Here is a 16333-nt window from a genome sequence, read left to right on the forward strand (position 1 = left end):
TAGAGGCCATTACAATTTAGATTCAGACCGAGAGAACTCTTACAGAGCCTTCAGGAAATGGCTCTTCATACCAATACACTCAGTGATAAAGTAAAGACACAACTTGCCCCGGGAACGTCAATGGATTCTTATTAAGTCCCTGAAATGGTCATATTTTCTGCTCTTTCGAAGGCCTGGGTGTTCAACCTTTCCTTGAATGTAACGAGATTCTCAGTATTTTTCAAAAACTATCTTTTTTAACTCAAAATTATCTTATTTTAATATCTTAATTTTCAGAAAACAATAGAAAGTTAAAAATGCTTTAACTTCTTTAGCAGACTTTAAAAAGTAAGTGAAATAATTATAACTTTTTCAAAAGAATTTACATTATTCCATCAAACACTAACCCCATGGAGAGCATACATCTTCAGATTCCTGACTACTGAAGCGTCACAAGTATGAAATTATCAAAGTAATAGAGCTCACAGTGTAGACACCATATCTCTAGGATGTAGGAAAATTTCAAGGAGAATTGTTTATATGTAGATAGCAGCACATTTATTTAATAAACACAAACATCTACTATACAGTTTTGCATAGTTTAAAAAGGGCATTGTGGTGGTTATGAAAATCAAAAACAAAAACAAAACCACCCATAAATCCATTGGCCTGATCCTCCAAGGGTATATAATCTGAGGAGACCCTAAAAACATGGATTGTTACATAGCTGTTGAGAGTCATCCTCACACAGAGGCCATACTACCCTCCAAGTTATAACTATCTCACTGCATATATTGTATGGCCAAAGCAAATGTAAGGATTACTGAAATGTAAGGTAGGAAGATTAAGAGTACATTGAATTCAACTAGAAATAGCTGGATTTCCACAAAGTCAATCATTTATGATATCGATAATTCAAAAGAGTATCTAAAAGTAGACAATATTTTGAGGGCAAAATAAAGCTTATAATGGTTATAATGACAGGTCCTGCATTCCTGTTTGACTTCCAGGACGAAAACAGTTTCTTTCTTCATATGTCTAAGACAAAAGAGTAAAAAAAGATCCTGGGAAACTTGGGGTAGGATATTTTAACCATCTCATTCTTTTGACTGATTATGTAATATTGTATAGCTATAGAGAATAAAAGAATAAAAAGCCATCACGTAGTACATACTTTCTTGTAAAAATGTGAATTAAAGAAACATCATAAAGAATTAAGGTGCTTATCATAGTGTCATCTTAGAGGAAAAAGTAAAGAAGCTTTTAAAATGAAAGTACATATGTTTAAGCAAGTATATTAGCATTTTCTTCTTTTTCTACTTTATTAAAAAGAAAAAAAAAAACACCAAACTGTTCTCTAAATACAGTATTATGACACCACCTACTGGGAATTTAGAAGACAACAATCAAGTTATTTCAGTGTAACCATCCTGTCATCAAGCATTTTTTAAATTATCAATTCAGCCGTGTTGTTAAATTCTTGAAGCCGATCCAACATGCTTTCTGTCTCCACCACTCCACTGAAAAGACCCTTGTCAAAATCACCTACTCTTCTGTCCTCGTTTTACCCAGAAACGCTTATCATGGGTGACCATTTCCTACCTTTAGAAAAATTCTTCTGTCTTGGAGTAAGAGACACCAGATCTTCCTACTTCATTGGAGAGTCTCTATTTCCTTAGCTGGTTTTCCCTCCAACATAACACCTTTTAATGCTCCTCAGAACTCAGTCCTGGGCCCTCCTCTTCTCTCTACATCATCTTATCACATAACATGAATTCCCTTGACTAGCTGCATCTCAGACGTGATGATTCTCAAACTTATGTCTCTAGAGGATAATCCTCTACCAAGCTCCAGACTTAGAACTCCAATGGCAAACTTGCACAGAAACAGAAAATTAAAACTTACTAAATGCTATGAAATTGGAAGCAAGTCCAGAGGCCTCCCACGTGTCTCTTTCCAATCACACATTTTTCTTCCCTCCTGGAGTAACTATTATCTGGACTTACATGGTAATCCTTTCTTGTCTTTTAATTTTTTTTTTCAGTTTTGCCATTCATTAATGCATTCCTATATATTTTTATTTTACCTAGGTTTTTAAATGTTAAATAAATGGAATTTTACTGTATATGCTTTTGTCTGGTTTCTTTTAGTCAGCCATATCTTTATAAGATGCACCCATGTTGATATATGCAGCTGTCACCTCCTCCTTTTTATTGCTGTACAGTATTCCATTATATGAACATACTACAATTTGTCAGTTTATCGTTGATGGATATTTGGGTTGCTTCTAGTTTTTGCTAGTATAAACAATGCTTCCAAGAACATTTTTGTATGGGTAAACTGATATACATGTACCTAACTATCTTTAGGAAAAATACTTAGGAATTACTGAATAATGTACTCATAACTTCAGATGTTTTAAAATAATGCTAAACACTTTTCCAAAGAGGTTGCATCAATTTACACACCAACCAGTATAATTTGGGTGTTCCTATTGCTACATACACATCCCCACCAATATTTGTTTGTTTTTTTGCCAATCTTGTGGGTGTTTGGTGGTATCTCATTGTGATTTTAATTCCCATTTTCCTGATTATTTATGAGGTTGAACACTTTTCTGGTTATCAGTCATTTGGATTTTTTTTTTTTTTTTTTGTAAAGCCTTTATTCAAGTTCAGGTTTTTATTGGATTCTCAGGCATTTTTGTATTATATATACATATAATTCTTTTTCTTTGTGGCTATGTTTTTCTTCTATGTCTTCATCATAGCCTGAACTATGGTAGCCTGAACTGTGTCAACAATGAAAGTTGTAAGTCCCTATCTAGAATCTCCTTCCTGTATGGTCGCTAGTTAGCACTGGCCAAAAGAATTGCAAGACTGGGAAAGTAGAAGTGAATGAGCCTTGCTTTCTGAAGGTCATTAGTTAGATGTGGTGACTGACAAATGCAGAGGTGCCAGTAGGTTCTAGCTTGAACCTGCTCTCCTCCACGCCACACCCAGCTTTCTTTGGCTGCTAACTCTGTTGACCAACAGTTGCCCCAGGCCCATTATCATTGCAGAGTTGGTAGCTATACAGAGCATACTTTCTCATAGATCTAGGAGCCTTCTCTTCAGAGTCCCACTTCAGCAGCTGGGCATGCTTGGCTCCCCAGGTTTACTGGTCAGTGATACCTCCTCTGAGTTGCCAACTTCTCTCCTAGAATGTCACTTCCCAGATCCTGCCATAATTGTGTAAGTTTTAATTATTATAAGTATCTTATCTCACAACTCATAGTAGCTCTGCTTCCCTCATTTAACCTCATAAATGTAGATATTGGTATCAGAAGTGGTTACAGGGTAACTGAATCTTGAGTACATTAATCTATCATGTTTATCTCCAATCCAATTAGATTAAAATGAATTAACATTGCCTAGCATAAAGGCGATGCTGGTAGGCCGTGAATTGCAGTGGCAAAACCGTGACTTAAATTATCACATGAAATCACTTGTAGAAGGAAAGACTTGGAGTGACTAAGTTGCTGCTGCCATTTTTTGTGAAAATTTGTTGTATTAACAGATTGATTGGTTACATCAAAGTGCACTGAAGAATTTGAAGAAAGAAAATGATGAGCTCAGGGGCTTAAATAATTCTCATCTCAAAGTCTGAGTAAAGGACAAGAAAACTGCAACTATCTTAAATGAAACCCTTGTCTCCTATAGCCACAAGGTCTTTTCTAAAACCATACCCAAAGTTTAATTCTGTGCAAGGCTGAATTAAAAAGCAAATTGAGTTCACAGCATTACAGAGGATCTCTTATGTTAAAGTCAGGTCATTGATTGGGAAAGAGTGGGACCCTGAAAATTGGAACAGGGACACATGGGAAGTTTCCAGTGAAGCTGAGGACCTTAAACCCCAAAGTTCTGTTGAACCTTGTCAATAAGAGCAGCCTTCTTCCCCTGTATTGAGTTTGGATTTCCCTTGCTTGAAAAACTTGTAATGGCCTCACCTGAGGTGGCTGTCTAGCAGGGACCTGCTGATCCTCTTCAATATTCACACCACCTCTCATTGTTTGTAGGCCTATATTCAGATTCAAATTCTAGCAGGCCCCAGGGTTAAACTTAAAGTGTGACCCAAGAGGAGACACTATGTACATTAAAAATAATGCAAAATTCTGCCAATTTATATTGAGAGGAACCTGAGGACAATGTGTGAGAATGGATGTTTGATAAGAGTGAGGGAATATACATCGAATATAATGCTAAATTGATTGATATGAAAGCACTAAGCAGAGACCTTGGATTCAATATTTGGCTTCAATGGCTAGCAGCAGCTCTAAGAGTTTTCTTGGTTGGGTGACTGAAATTGGACTCGAATATGGCCAAAACTGAACAAAGTTGAGATGCCAGAACTTCCTTGGTACACTGCATATGGAATTGCCCAAAAGTTTACAGAAACTGCAATGCTGGAGTAGATTATGTATCCCTGCTGTGTCCACTGGAGAGGCCAGAAGATACTCCCTTCATCAAATCCTTGGGAAATATACTGGTGACGTGATCACCAGCATCCTTTAAGAGAGCTCTTGTAGCTATTCTCTGTGCACTAGAAATGACAGTGGGAAGTGCTGCCCTCAAACTTGCCAGAATTCAATGGGAATAATACGATCCCAGAGAGGTAGGGCTCATGTAGCATCACTGAACTAGTAGAGACAAGGTAGATATGGTTACTTTAATGGCAGCACAGCCAAAAATAACTGGAAGTCTTGATTTTTGGCAACGTCTAATTGTCATGGTGTCCTAGGACTAAAATAGGTAGACTATTAAAGAAGAAAAGCTTATAAATCTGTTGAATAGAAATTTCACTTGGATCAGCAAATGAAGAGTCGTGGCCCCTCAACCAATTCCAAGACAAGCCAGTTTGCAGCCGCAGAGCCACTTGAATGAAGAGGAGACTCAGTCTCCTTGAGAAAGTCCCCAGTTATTAAGGTGACTGTGCACTGGGGAAAAGGATATAATCAAGCATTTCAGGTATGATGGACATAATTCCTGGGGCTGCAGGAATGTCATTATGGTACACCAGCAAAAGCAGGAGTTCATGCAGGTCAGATATTAAGAGTTTTGGGTTAGGTCTATCTCAACTAGGTTCTATTCCCAGCATTTTCTCCACGATGATGTCTGCTCTTCTGAAGCAATTTTGATTTTGGGCATCTTTTATTTCCTTGAGGATTAGACTGCCTCAGACCCCTCCGATATTTTTGTCCACATCCTTTTGTACTCAACCACAAACTGAAGCCAGTGGAGCCTTCTCCCTGTTTTGCTTATCGTTCTCAGAACTATTTGCAGAAGATTTCGATTGAGGTCTTCTCACTTTATGGTATTTATTGGCAATTTCTGTTTTCTGAGGGTCTTAGGACATACAGAATTTCCTGGTTTTTTTTTTGTTGTTGTTGTTGTTTGCTTGCTTTTTACTGATAACTCCTCACATCTGCTAAACCTGTCAAAGTCTTGCCAAAATATTGTAGTTGCGTGTAGTTTGGCTCCAACCACTTGTATTTTGTAGCTTATAAGAATTCCTGTCACTTCATTTTGTTGAAAAATCCTATGTTTTTCTTTAACTATCCTTTTCTTAATGAAAAAAGGATCTGGGAACATTTTAGAAAGTATGTTATCATGATTATCTCACCCAAGCCGTAAGTCCATTCTTTATTTTTATTACTGCACTGCCATCTTGCAAATTGCTAATATCCTCTCTCACTACATTGCCTTGTCTTTTCACTCTCTTCCGGGAATCTTTTGATGGACAGAATTCTTAATTTCATGTGGTTAAATTTATCAAAAATTTCCTTCATGTTTAATTCTTTTTCTGTGTTAAGAAATCCTTTATTATTCCAAGATCTTAAAGACACTCCCCATATACTATCTTCTAAAAGATTTATAGACTTCTGTGATTTAGCCATCATGGAACAGTTTAAAAAATATGAAGCAACTCTTTTCAGTGTTTGGAAAATGGACATGCAAGGTTGCAATACTCGAGGGCAGTGTAGAACACCAGATAAGCTTTCTTCCTGGAGACATTTTCAAAATATGGGGTATGGGAAGTGCAAACCAAGCAAAGAGCAGGTGTCTTATTCGGCGAAATTTCCAGGACTATGGAAGGCACACTGAAGTTTGAAACTGTTAGATGATTTTTATTTTTCTAAGAAATTACATGACTACTTTGAAAAATGATTCCTATCTATCTTTAAAATAATTGTGCTTGCTAGTCCAAAGTTTAAGCTAATTCTATGTGTCATGTGGAAGTGTGAGAACAGCATAATTTTCATAATTAATGTAAGGGATGCAGCAGTTATAATCAGCACTTAATTTCCTTTCAAGCCTCAGGTTTGTGATCTAAGCACACCAAACTCCAAAAGAAAAAGAAGGCAGAAAATTTAACTATTTTTCACTTAAAATATATTATTTTGGTTAACATGTTATGCTGATATTTTTATCATTTTTAAATTAATATTATATTGTTTTACTCAATTTCTAAAGTGGCAAAATATCAATAGATATAACCTGCTCAAACAAAAGCTCTTTTAGGTCCTCAAAAATTTTTGTGTGAAGAGGTCCTGAGACCAAAAAGTTGGAGACCTGCTGTTCTCTACCACTAATATTCAATTAGAATTCAATTCATAAACACCACAAAAACATTAAAACACATTAAGATACTTAAAGAAAAATTTAAAAAAATTAAACTCTTCTGAAAGACATGAATCTAATGAAAGGATAGACAATATTGTTTTTGGATAGGAAGACTCATCATTGTAAAGGCTCAATGATTTCTCTATATGCCAATCTATGTAAGCCAATGTAAGTACAATCAAAATGCCAGTAGGATTTTTATTTGAAAGAAGATTGAATAATTCTAAGTTTATCTGTAAAAGAGTACAGAAAATTATGGAAAAAAATGAGTATTAAGCGTGTCTGTTGGGTAGTAACACAACATATTAGCTACTAGGAAAATGTGTATTAGTTATAAAACAAATATTTTAAATCAATGTTAAAACAAGTCATTAAATTAGTAATGGTAGCTGAATAGACAAAAACATTAAGTGGAACTGAAGAGAGTGTTCATAAATTTCAAATATAAAAATTTATTACTTAGTGCAGATTACATTTTAGATCAGTAAGGAAAAATAATATTTTATAGACAACTAGATAATCTTGGCAAAAATTTGTGAATTTTTACCTCACCCTTTAATATAATTTCCAACTGCACTAAAGACATAAAAAACAAAATTATAAAAAAATCAGAAGAAAATATGGGTATTTTTATAATCTTGAACAGGGAAAATCCTTTCTAAACATGGTATCAAAGGTGAAAATTATAAAGCAGGTCAACAGATTTGATTACATAAAAATAAAGTCATAAGACAGTAATATTATAAGCAAGCTTAAAGTAAATGACAGAAGGTAAAAATTTGCAGTGTGTGTAGTAGTAAAGAATTAATGATTCCTAATGTGAGCTATTGCAAATTTATAGACGTGAACATCCAACAGAAAAAGTGCAAAGGTCATAAGCAAGTACAAGCGGCCATTAACATATTGAAACATATTCACTCTCATTAAAAATTTTAAAAATACAATTAATTTTCGGCTGTCCCTGAAAAATATTAAAGACTGATAATATTCTATGTTGTTGAACCTGTGAAGAAACACACTCTCATGCACTAGTGGTGGCAGTATAAACAGGAAGTTTGGTAAAGTTTGACAATTTAGCTCAAAATTTTGTATCTGTATACTCCGTAACTCAGACAGAAGTTATACATCTACAAATTCAGCAGAAAGACAAAAGAGATAAAAGTAGTACACAAAGAGACATAAGTAGCAGCCTACATTGTATATCCATGAATAAATATTGTACATCTTCCTTATAATCAAGTACTGTAGAGCAGTGAGATATATATACACACTTCCTTGGAAATATGTCCACATCTATTATATTTAAATTTTTATGAAAATCATTTAGATACAGTTGTATGTGTCCATGTATATGTGCACATGCACAGAAAGATGTCCAGGGGGATCAACGCAAAAATGTTAAGTGTCTAACTCTGGGTAGATAGATGAATTTGGGGGGATTATTACTTTTGTCTAATCACTGTTTGTTTTATAAACATACTACCTGGCAGATACTGTGGCATATGGCACACAAGCAAAACGTGTGAATGGGCATGAATTCATATTATATATACATCCTTCCACTGCTGACTTTAAAAATAAAGCATTAAATAGCATCATTAAAAAGTTTCATTTGATAAAAAAAGAGAACAGGATTTCAATCAGAACTAGTGCATTTACTCTTGAGGTCCCAGAGATAATCCATAGATACATTTCTGAATATTTAGTGTTTTAGTGATTAACATATTTGGATAAAATGAAATCTTTGAGCGGAGACTAGTGTGTAGGTTCTATACCTATTGTCTCTCAGCTCCAGTTCCATCCACCCTTTTATGCCCTGCTCTGTGATGCTGCGGCTGGGACTCTGCAAAGTGCATTTTCCTGACCTCTTCGCTGCACTCCATTTAGGTTCTGTCAATATGAAGTACTAGAGAAAAGTTGGAAAGTAGAAAGAGGAAAACAAGACTTACTTCTTTGTCTTTGCTTGCCAATCCTACCGGTGACCTAATAATTTCAATTGATTCCAGTCTTCAACTGGAACTTAGAGCTTCAACTTTAGAACTTCTAGAGCCATCTTCATTGCATCCCTCAGAAGTAGCAAGAGCACTTAGGTGGTGAACCTTCTCAGAGGTTTGAGCACCAACTCCATGGGGACCCTTTTATTGGAGCTCCAAGGTTCTGGTAACCCCAACTTTTCCTTTTGTTTCCCTACCCCTAGGAATAGTAGCTGCAACCTGCAGTTAGGCTCTCTGGGTTACTCTCTAATGCCTCTACCACATCTCCTCTGTTGAAATACCTTGTGTGGGCGCTCCTGACTGGATATATGATGGTAGAGATGCTCTCTGAAGAGCAGATGTAGTAAAGTGGTTAATGGCAGGATCAAGATAAGGAGATGTAAACGCTGATGGCCAATTTGCTCAGGTTAGCACTTTGGAGGGTGTTTGAATGTTCCAGGGGTGTTAATAGAGGAAGATGTCCATATCAGTAAAGGTCTGAGGTAGCTCTGTCCAATGAAACTTTCTGCAATAATAGAAATGTTCTAAAATGTATTGTCCAATACGGCAGCCAACAGTCACATGTGGCTATTGAGAATCTGAAATATGGCTAGGATGACTAATATTTGGTTTAAGTTTAAATAGCCACAGGTGACTAGTGGCTATCATACTAGACCACGCAGGTCTAAGGTGATTGGAGGACCAGACAACCTGCAAGACTGCACCTTTATTAAATTGCCAGGTATTTTAACAGGTACTAGGATTACAAAACCAGGAGATACTATTTCCCTCTAAAGGAGTTCAGTCCAGCAATGCAAGACAGATATGCAAAGCCTCTTCGAAAGATTATTCTGCCAACAGTATATAAGATGGATTAAAGGGGCAAGGGCAAAGATAGGCCACTCAAGGCCAAATCCAATTGTCCAAATTAAAAGATGAGAAACCTCATCAACAGTAGTAGTGAAGGGATGCATGAGCAAGGTATTAAAAATCTGACCTGTCAACACCTAGTAATCAATGGGAAATAAATGCATAATTGAGAATAATTCCTTATTTCTGAATCATTATATCATTCACCAAAACAATGTAAGAGAATCAGGTTTGGGAAGAAGTAGTGAATTCAGTTTTGGATGTACAGAGTTTAAAGTGCCTGTGAAGCATCCAAGTCTCTATGTTGAACAGATAAATGGACATACGTACAGACCTAAAATGCACAAGGGAGGTTTGGTTAGGAACACAAACTTGTGAATCGTAAGTATGTAGGCAGCAGAGGAAGACAAACTAGCAGACACGACCATCCAGGAAGGGTGAACAGTTAGAAGAGGGCCAAGTACAGACCTTGCCAACACTGATATTTAAGGAGTAGAAAGAAAAGAAAACAAAGAATGCAGATAGGAATGAGAGTAGTCCAAAGCAGCTTGTCTCAGGAAGGCAGAGATTCTGAAAATCATGAGCAGAAGCCAATAGTGACGAACTATAAAATGGCTGATGATTACTGAACACTGACTTTGTGGCAGACATTTTCTAAGAGTTTTTTTTAATACAGAAACCCATTTAATCTTTTAAAAAAATGATATAAGGCAGTTTTTACTGTAATCCTATTTTATAGATGAAGAAATGTAGGCACAGGCGAGTTAAAGAGTGCACTCAAGATCAACACGACAGTGAGGAGCTGAGCCAAGATCTGGACACAGGCAGTGTGGTTCTAGAGCCTACACTCTTACCACTCAGAAGAGAGAAAGAAGTCCAGCAAGTTAAGGACTGAAGAACATTTGAGTGCAGCTTCAGCTGGAGCGCAGACTAAAATGCGCATGCAGTATGGCTGAGGGGGGCATCAGCAAATTTATACCCCCTGCCTTTTCACGTGGCATACAATAATGCAAAAAGCACATTTCTCCACCCTACTTTAGTCAGGCTCAATTAGTCTCTGAGGGGAGGGCCAGAGGTAATCCTTAGAAAAATTAAAGTTGGACAAGCACCTACCAAATGTTCTCAAAATAGTTCTCACTTTAAAAGGCTTTTAAGAATCCACATGATAGATAGGACCTAGACACCTTTTATAAAGAAAGCTCACCCTTTTGATGCACACCTAAGGTTAAGGATACTAATCTAGTTCCAGATTATTGAAAAAGAACCATTTGCTAAAGGACAAACTGATATTGTACAGGCTTTGGGCTAATACAAAGCAAAACAGTGAGCTACTTTTGTAGTACAGCAAATATGTCTCCCAAATAACGAACATATTTTTAACTAAGTTTATAAATTCATTTTATACTGAATTTGATTTTATTTATATCTTCCTCATAACATTGGGTTATCAAAAATGTCTATCCCTTGTCACATCCTGGTTAATAATTAACTGTAAATTTACAAGTGTGGAGGTGAAAAGTTGAAGGGGTTCATATCCAAGCTCCCCAACTTTCTTGGTAAAGGTGAGATCATCCTATTTTACTGGAGCTGCATTGAATAGGAGGTTGAGAATGGTAGTGAAGGTGTGAAAGAACTTTGCATGGAGTAAGTTAAGGATATTTGAAATTCTGGTGTGTATGTCTGTGTGCATTCAATTGCGTATGTAGTTCTCTCAGTCATGACTCATTTACTTTTATTAGTAATATTATAGTACTTATTATTTGATTATTGTAAGTCACCTCTATCAAATGGCTAATTAGAAAAAGAAGGAATTGGAGGCTAGAAAGTACAGGAGGGGGTAGGGGAAAGCATATGTAAAATAGATTGTTTTTTCATTTTTTAAAAGCAATGACCCTCTCCCCTTCCACCCTCCAACCCCCCGCAAAAAAACCCCACCAATGCTTATATGTATGCACCACATAACATTATCCAAACATGGAAAAATATGTGTCCACAATGGTTAACACCAGTGCCTCCAGTACTGGCTGGGGAATAGGGATATAAAGTAGGTAAGAATAAAAACACCAGCAAAACAGAAACAGATCTATGGTATAATGTTAAGTGAAACTAATAAAATAAACATGAACAAGGGCAAGTCAACATGAATTATTTCATTCATTCAGCAAAAATTTGTTCAATGAAAACATACTGAAATGATTAGGTGGATGCATTGTGAGCAATTTCTAACTTGGTTTGCTATAACTTTGATATGGTTTTTAGAATAAACTAAAAGAAAAGCAGATGAAAGAATAGAACTACAGATATTTGCACAGTGATCTTTTAACTACAATACTTTTGTGTCTGCAAAGGAGGTATATAAACTGGGCCATCACATACTGTGGACTGAATTGTGTCTCCCACCCCCAAATTCATTTGTTGAAGCCCTTACCCCCAAATGTGACTGTATTTGGAGACAGGACCTTTAAAGAGATAATTAAGATTAAATGAGGTCATAAGGGTGGGGCACTAATCCAGTATGACTGGTGTCCTTATAAGAAGAGGAGAGGAAGAGACATCAGAGATGCACACATGCACAGAGAAAAGGTCATGTGAGGACAAAGTGAGAAGGCTACTTTCTGCAAGCCAAAGAGAGAGGCCTCAGGAGAAACTAAACCTGCCAACATCTTGATCTTGGACTTCCAGCCTCTAGAACTGTGAGAAAATAAACTTATGTTTTTAAAGCCGTCCAGTCTGTGGTATTTATTATGGCAGTCCTAGCAGAAAAATACACATGCTTTGGATGAGGTTATCATTGGCACAACAAATAATATTTAATCTGCTTAACAATGTAAAGTAAATTAAAAAAAAATGATTACACAACTGTATCCCTACTTACTCTTCCCAAGTATGCTGTGTGATTGTACTTCAGAGGCAGGACAATAGGACTCAGAAGCCAAAGTCAACAATTCTGAATCATAAAACAAAGACACTGAACTTCTGGAGAATTAGATATAGGAGGAGAGAATCCACCTTAGTCTCAATAAATCTAAAACTAAGCAAAATAATTTTTAGTCACTTCTTTGAAATTGCCAGTGAGGGAAATAATGAAAAGTTTCCAAGAAATGAGGGTTCAAAAGTAAACAGAAATTAAACATCAATTTAAGGTACATAAAATGCTACTGATAGTTTTATTTAGTGCTGTAGTTCTCAACCTTCAGCAGATATCAGAATCTTCTGAAGGACTTGTTGAAACTTGTTAACTCTTCAAGTTTTAACATGTGTTACTCAGTAGTTCTGATATGGGGCTCAAGAATTTTCAGTTCTAACATGTCCCCAGATGATGCTGAAAAGCTGCTTGTCTGGGGACCACACTTTGAGAACTACTTATTTAATGTATTTACTGTATTGTATTTTAACGAATCTGCAAAGTATTATGGGATCTCACAGGTTCACTCATGGCTACAGTCTCCTTATACAAGATGTTTGTAACAAGTTCCTAAAAATCTTCTCTGTTTGAATTCTACCCTAAATTATTTCAAAATGTAATTTTGGGGGTGTGGGAAGGGAGTACTATAGTAATCAAAATGAGAGTCATTAAATCAAAGTGAAATCTGCCATGGACAACAGTTCTATGAGGTTTCAATTTTTAAATTACTAGCCATAAGTTATATTTAATCCAGTAAATAATGTTAAGAAAATTTCACTAACCTAAATCTTAAGAGTAGATTAAAAGCTGATATAAAAACAAGCTGTTTCCCTAGGTCTTGAAAAAGGTCCCTTTTTAAAATAAGGACTGCAGATTCATAACTAGGAATGAATAAACTGGCTTTTAAGTACAGAGTAAATATGATAATAATACTTACCTGGATGTGCCTTGTAAAAGGAGCAATTTCCATATGGTGTTTAGCAGTTTGTGTCTCAGTGGTCAATTATACACATAAACACAAACAACTTTACCATTATGGTAGAATATCATAAAATACTGAAGATACTTTATAAATGCTTTGATGATACATATGAAGTTTCTAAACTTGCAATAGGACTTGAAAACCGATGCAGAGCACTAGTTCTGCTCAGTAGAGAGCTTGAAATCTAAACCAAAACACATTCTGATGGCTATAATATGCAAAATCTAACTTTACAACAGAAATAGTACCAATTCTTTGTCATTAATACCTTAGCAGTATATTGATACCTTTATAAGCAGTATTATATAACAGTTTAATATTTTCTTGTTCCTCTTCCACCCACCATCTTTTATGAGAGGCACTTATGAAGAGCACTAGCTTTGGCGACGCTATAAGAAACATACACATAGTATAATGATATATTTTACTACACTAACAAAGTATCACTTATAAAGAATTTTTATAAATTCAAAAATAGGTTGTTGGTAACAATGATTACCTTTAAAGCATTGAATTTCATTCACAATATTACTTCATTAATCTTAAACAGCAGTTCCATCTACAAAATGTTCTACAGCTTTTTCCTTTTTGAAAAGGAGGTAAATAAATGCAGGTAAGATACTCATAACTTCTAGTTCAACAATATCAACTTCATTTCACAGCACTGATTAGTAGAGAACATTTTCAAATAAAGTAGTATACAATTTACAAAAATAGAACGATTATATAATGCAAACACTGTCCTCCATTATGAAGAATATGTGTGTGTATACATGTGTGTATGTATGTATATATACATATACATATTTCTTATAAGTTTCACTATTAAATAGCCCTTATTCAAGTACTTTTTTTCTGGTATCTCTTGAAATAATCACCTTGCTATATTATATGTAAATACATAAAAAAATAAAAGGTTAATCTAAGAAAAGGTTAAAAGTTTCAGTGTGGTTGACTTAAATATCAGCCGCTCACTTCAGTGAAAACCTGATTTGAATTCAGAACAGGTTTAGGTGCCACACTAAGTTTAACAACTTAGTCAAAAATACAGATATATTTAAGTGTCAAGTACTCAGTAAATTTCTAATGTGCTAACATTAGAGCAAAATTAAAAGTGTGTATTAATCTATTTATCACCCAATCTTAAACAATCCCCAGACAAAATTCATTTATATAACTAAAAAAATACACTAATATATAATATACCTGCTTACAAACACATAGGTAGCCATAAATAAAACTTTATTCTTTAATTTCATTTACAAGCTACCAAATATTATGTATTGTACACAGTGCTGAACACTTAAATGGCTGTAGTCATGGAGGATCCAGACTGAATGGAAAGCTGTAGATAAAGAAAAGATAAAAGCAAAGTAATACTGTAAAGACAAGTGGCAAAAGCATGGTTTTGCCATAATAAAATCAACTGGATTTGTAATTATACATCAGTTCTGGTTAAAACAAAGTCTGAGCGCCATGCGATTCTCAGCTTTGTTTGCAGTCTGGCTAAAGTCTGTAGAGTCCTTTTGTCTTCTGCGGTGATTAAAATAAAAAGTTAAAAACTATAGCAGCAACAAGCAAACCCTGTAACAGGAAGGCAAGGGTTAAGAACTAAAATAAAGTTTATACAGTGTGTTTAGGGAAAGTATGTGCAGTTTATCTTCCATCAGCAGGAGTCCGACTGAGGGACAACATGATTCGGGCAAATCGCTCACAGAGTTCATGCGTGGAGTACGGAGGTAACTTCGGCGGCTCATGGAAACCTTTAATCTCCGTAGAACAATCAAGCAGTTTTGGCAGAAAATCTGTCAGCTTCTCTTGGAGGTTTGCTGCAAATATAAACAATTAGATGTAACTAAAGATCGACAGGGAGAGAAATTATCTTCAACAAGATTTATTAATTTGGAGTGGTCAGTTGATGTTTCGTTTCAAAACATGTAAAATCATTACCATTAGGGGGGAAGAAGTAAAACATAAATGGCAACAGTAGTGTGCACAGCTTAGTTTGTAAATAAGAAAAAAAACTGATGTGAATATAAACATGTTACAGAATATAAAAAATGATAATAACTAACATCTAATTCTAACTGCTTTTAATCCCAACACCCCAGGTGTCCACCTGCATTGTTTAAACTTACATTCCATTTCTTGTCCAAGATAGGAACACCATCGATTTCTCATATCTTCCACAGCAAGTATATCTTTCTCTTCCATTTCATCCACCAATAACAAGGGCAAAAATGGGACAATAAACTCATTCATGATAATCAGACCATTGTTTACTTCTCGATCCTCTCCAGATTCAAACAGTTCTGCAGCCTGCTCATTTAATTTCTTAACGCAATGAAAAAAAGAACAACAGGTTTGTTTCCTTTTTTAATTAAATAAAAATGTAAGTGTTAATACTGAAGGCAACATAACAAGCATGTTCGCAGACAGTATTAGAACAAATGGAAGTCACAAAATGCAACCTCAACCTATTGAGCAAGAAAAGTCTCTTAGAAAAGGCTATGCATATAACAACAGAAACAAAAGCAAAAAAGAAGTGGGAGAAATAACGTTGCCATGTTTTTAAAGCTTAAGTTCAGTTTATTTTACTTTGATCATCACTATAGGGACCATTTTAAAATTTGTTCTCCAGAGGTGAATTTCCCCCCATTCTAAAATTTGACAAGCACTCAAAGTAATTTTAAAAACGAAGAAATTTTTGAAAAACTCATCATCTTTTCCATAAATGTCAACTCAACAGGGACTGTTATATTTCTTGATACAAAAATATAAAGGTAATCCATTTAGTTCATTTATTCCTTCAAAAAATTCTTACTCAGTACATGCCATGTGCCAGAAACTGTTCTAGATGCAGGGGTACCCAAGTGATTAATACAGAAAACTCTCATGGAGCTTACAATCCCTTACAATACAGGGATCAGTAAACTTTTTCTGTAAAGGACAAGATAGGAAA

General features: G+C 35.4%; 1 protein-coding gene across 2 annotated transcripts in view; it reads right to left on the reverse strand.

The window, feature by feature from the left end:
* Positions 1-13415: 13415 nt before the first annotated feature.
* The window catches only part of USP25 (ubiquitin specific peptidase 25), a 140952-nt gene continuing 138034 nt past the window's right edge, over positions 13416-16333 (reverse strand). Inside the window, exons 23-24 of one of the 2 annotated variants that reach the window (XM_029214127.1) lie at positions 15510-15705; positions 13416-15200 (exon numbers count right to left, since the gene is read on the reverse strand). In XM_029214127.1, the coding sequence (XP_029069960.1) occupies positions 15028-15200; positions 15510-15705 (369 nt within the window). In that variant the 3' untranslated portion in view covers positions 13416-15027. The remainder of the gene's footprint in view (positions 15201-15509; positions 15706-16333) is intronic. The other variant, XM_029214128.1, reaches the window with a different exon arrangement.

This window comes from Monodon monoceros, unplaced genomic scaffold (genome assembly GCF_005190385.1).
Source record: "Monodon monoceros isolate NGI ecotype Baffin Bay Population unplaced genomic scaffold, NGI_Narwhal_1 Super_Scaffold_11, whole genome shotgun sequence".
In the NCBI taxonomy this organism is placed as follows: domain Eukaryota; kingdom Metazoa; phylum Chordata; class Mammalia; order Artiodactyla; family Monodontidae; genus Monodon; species Monodon monoceros.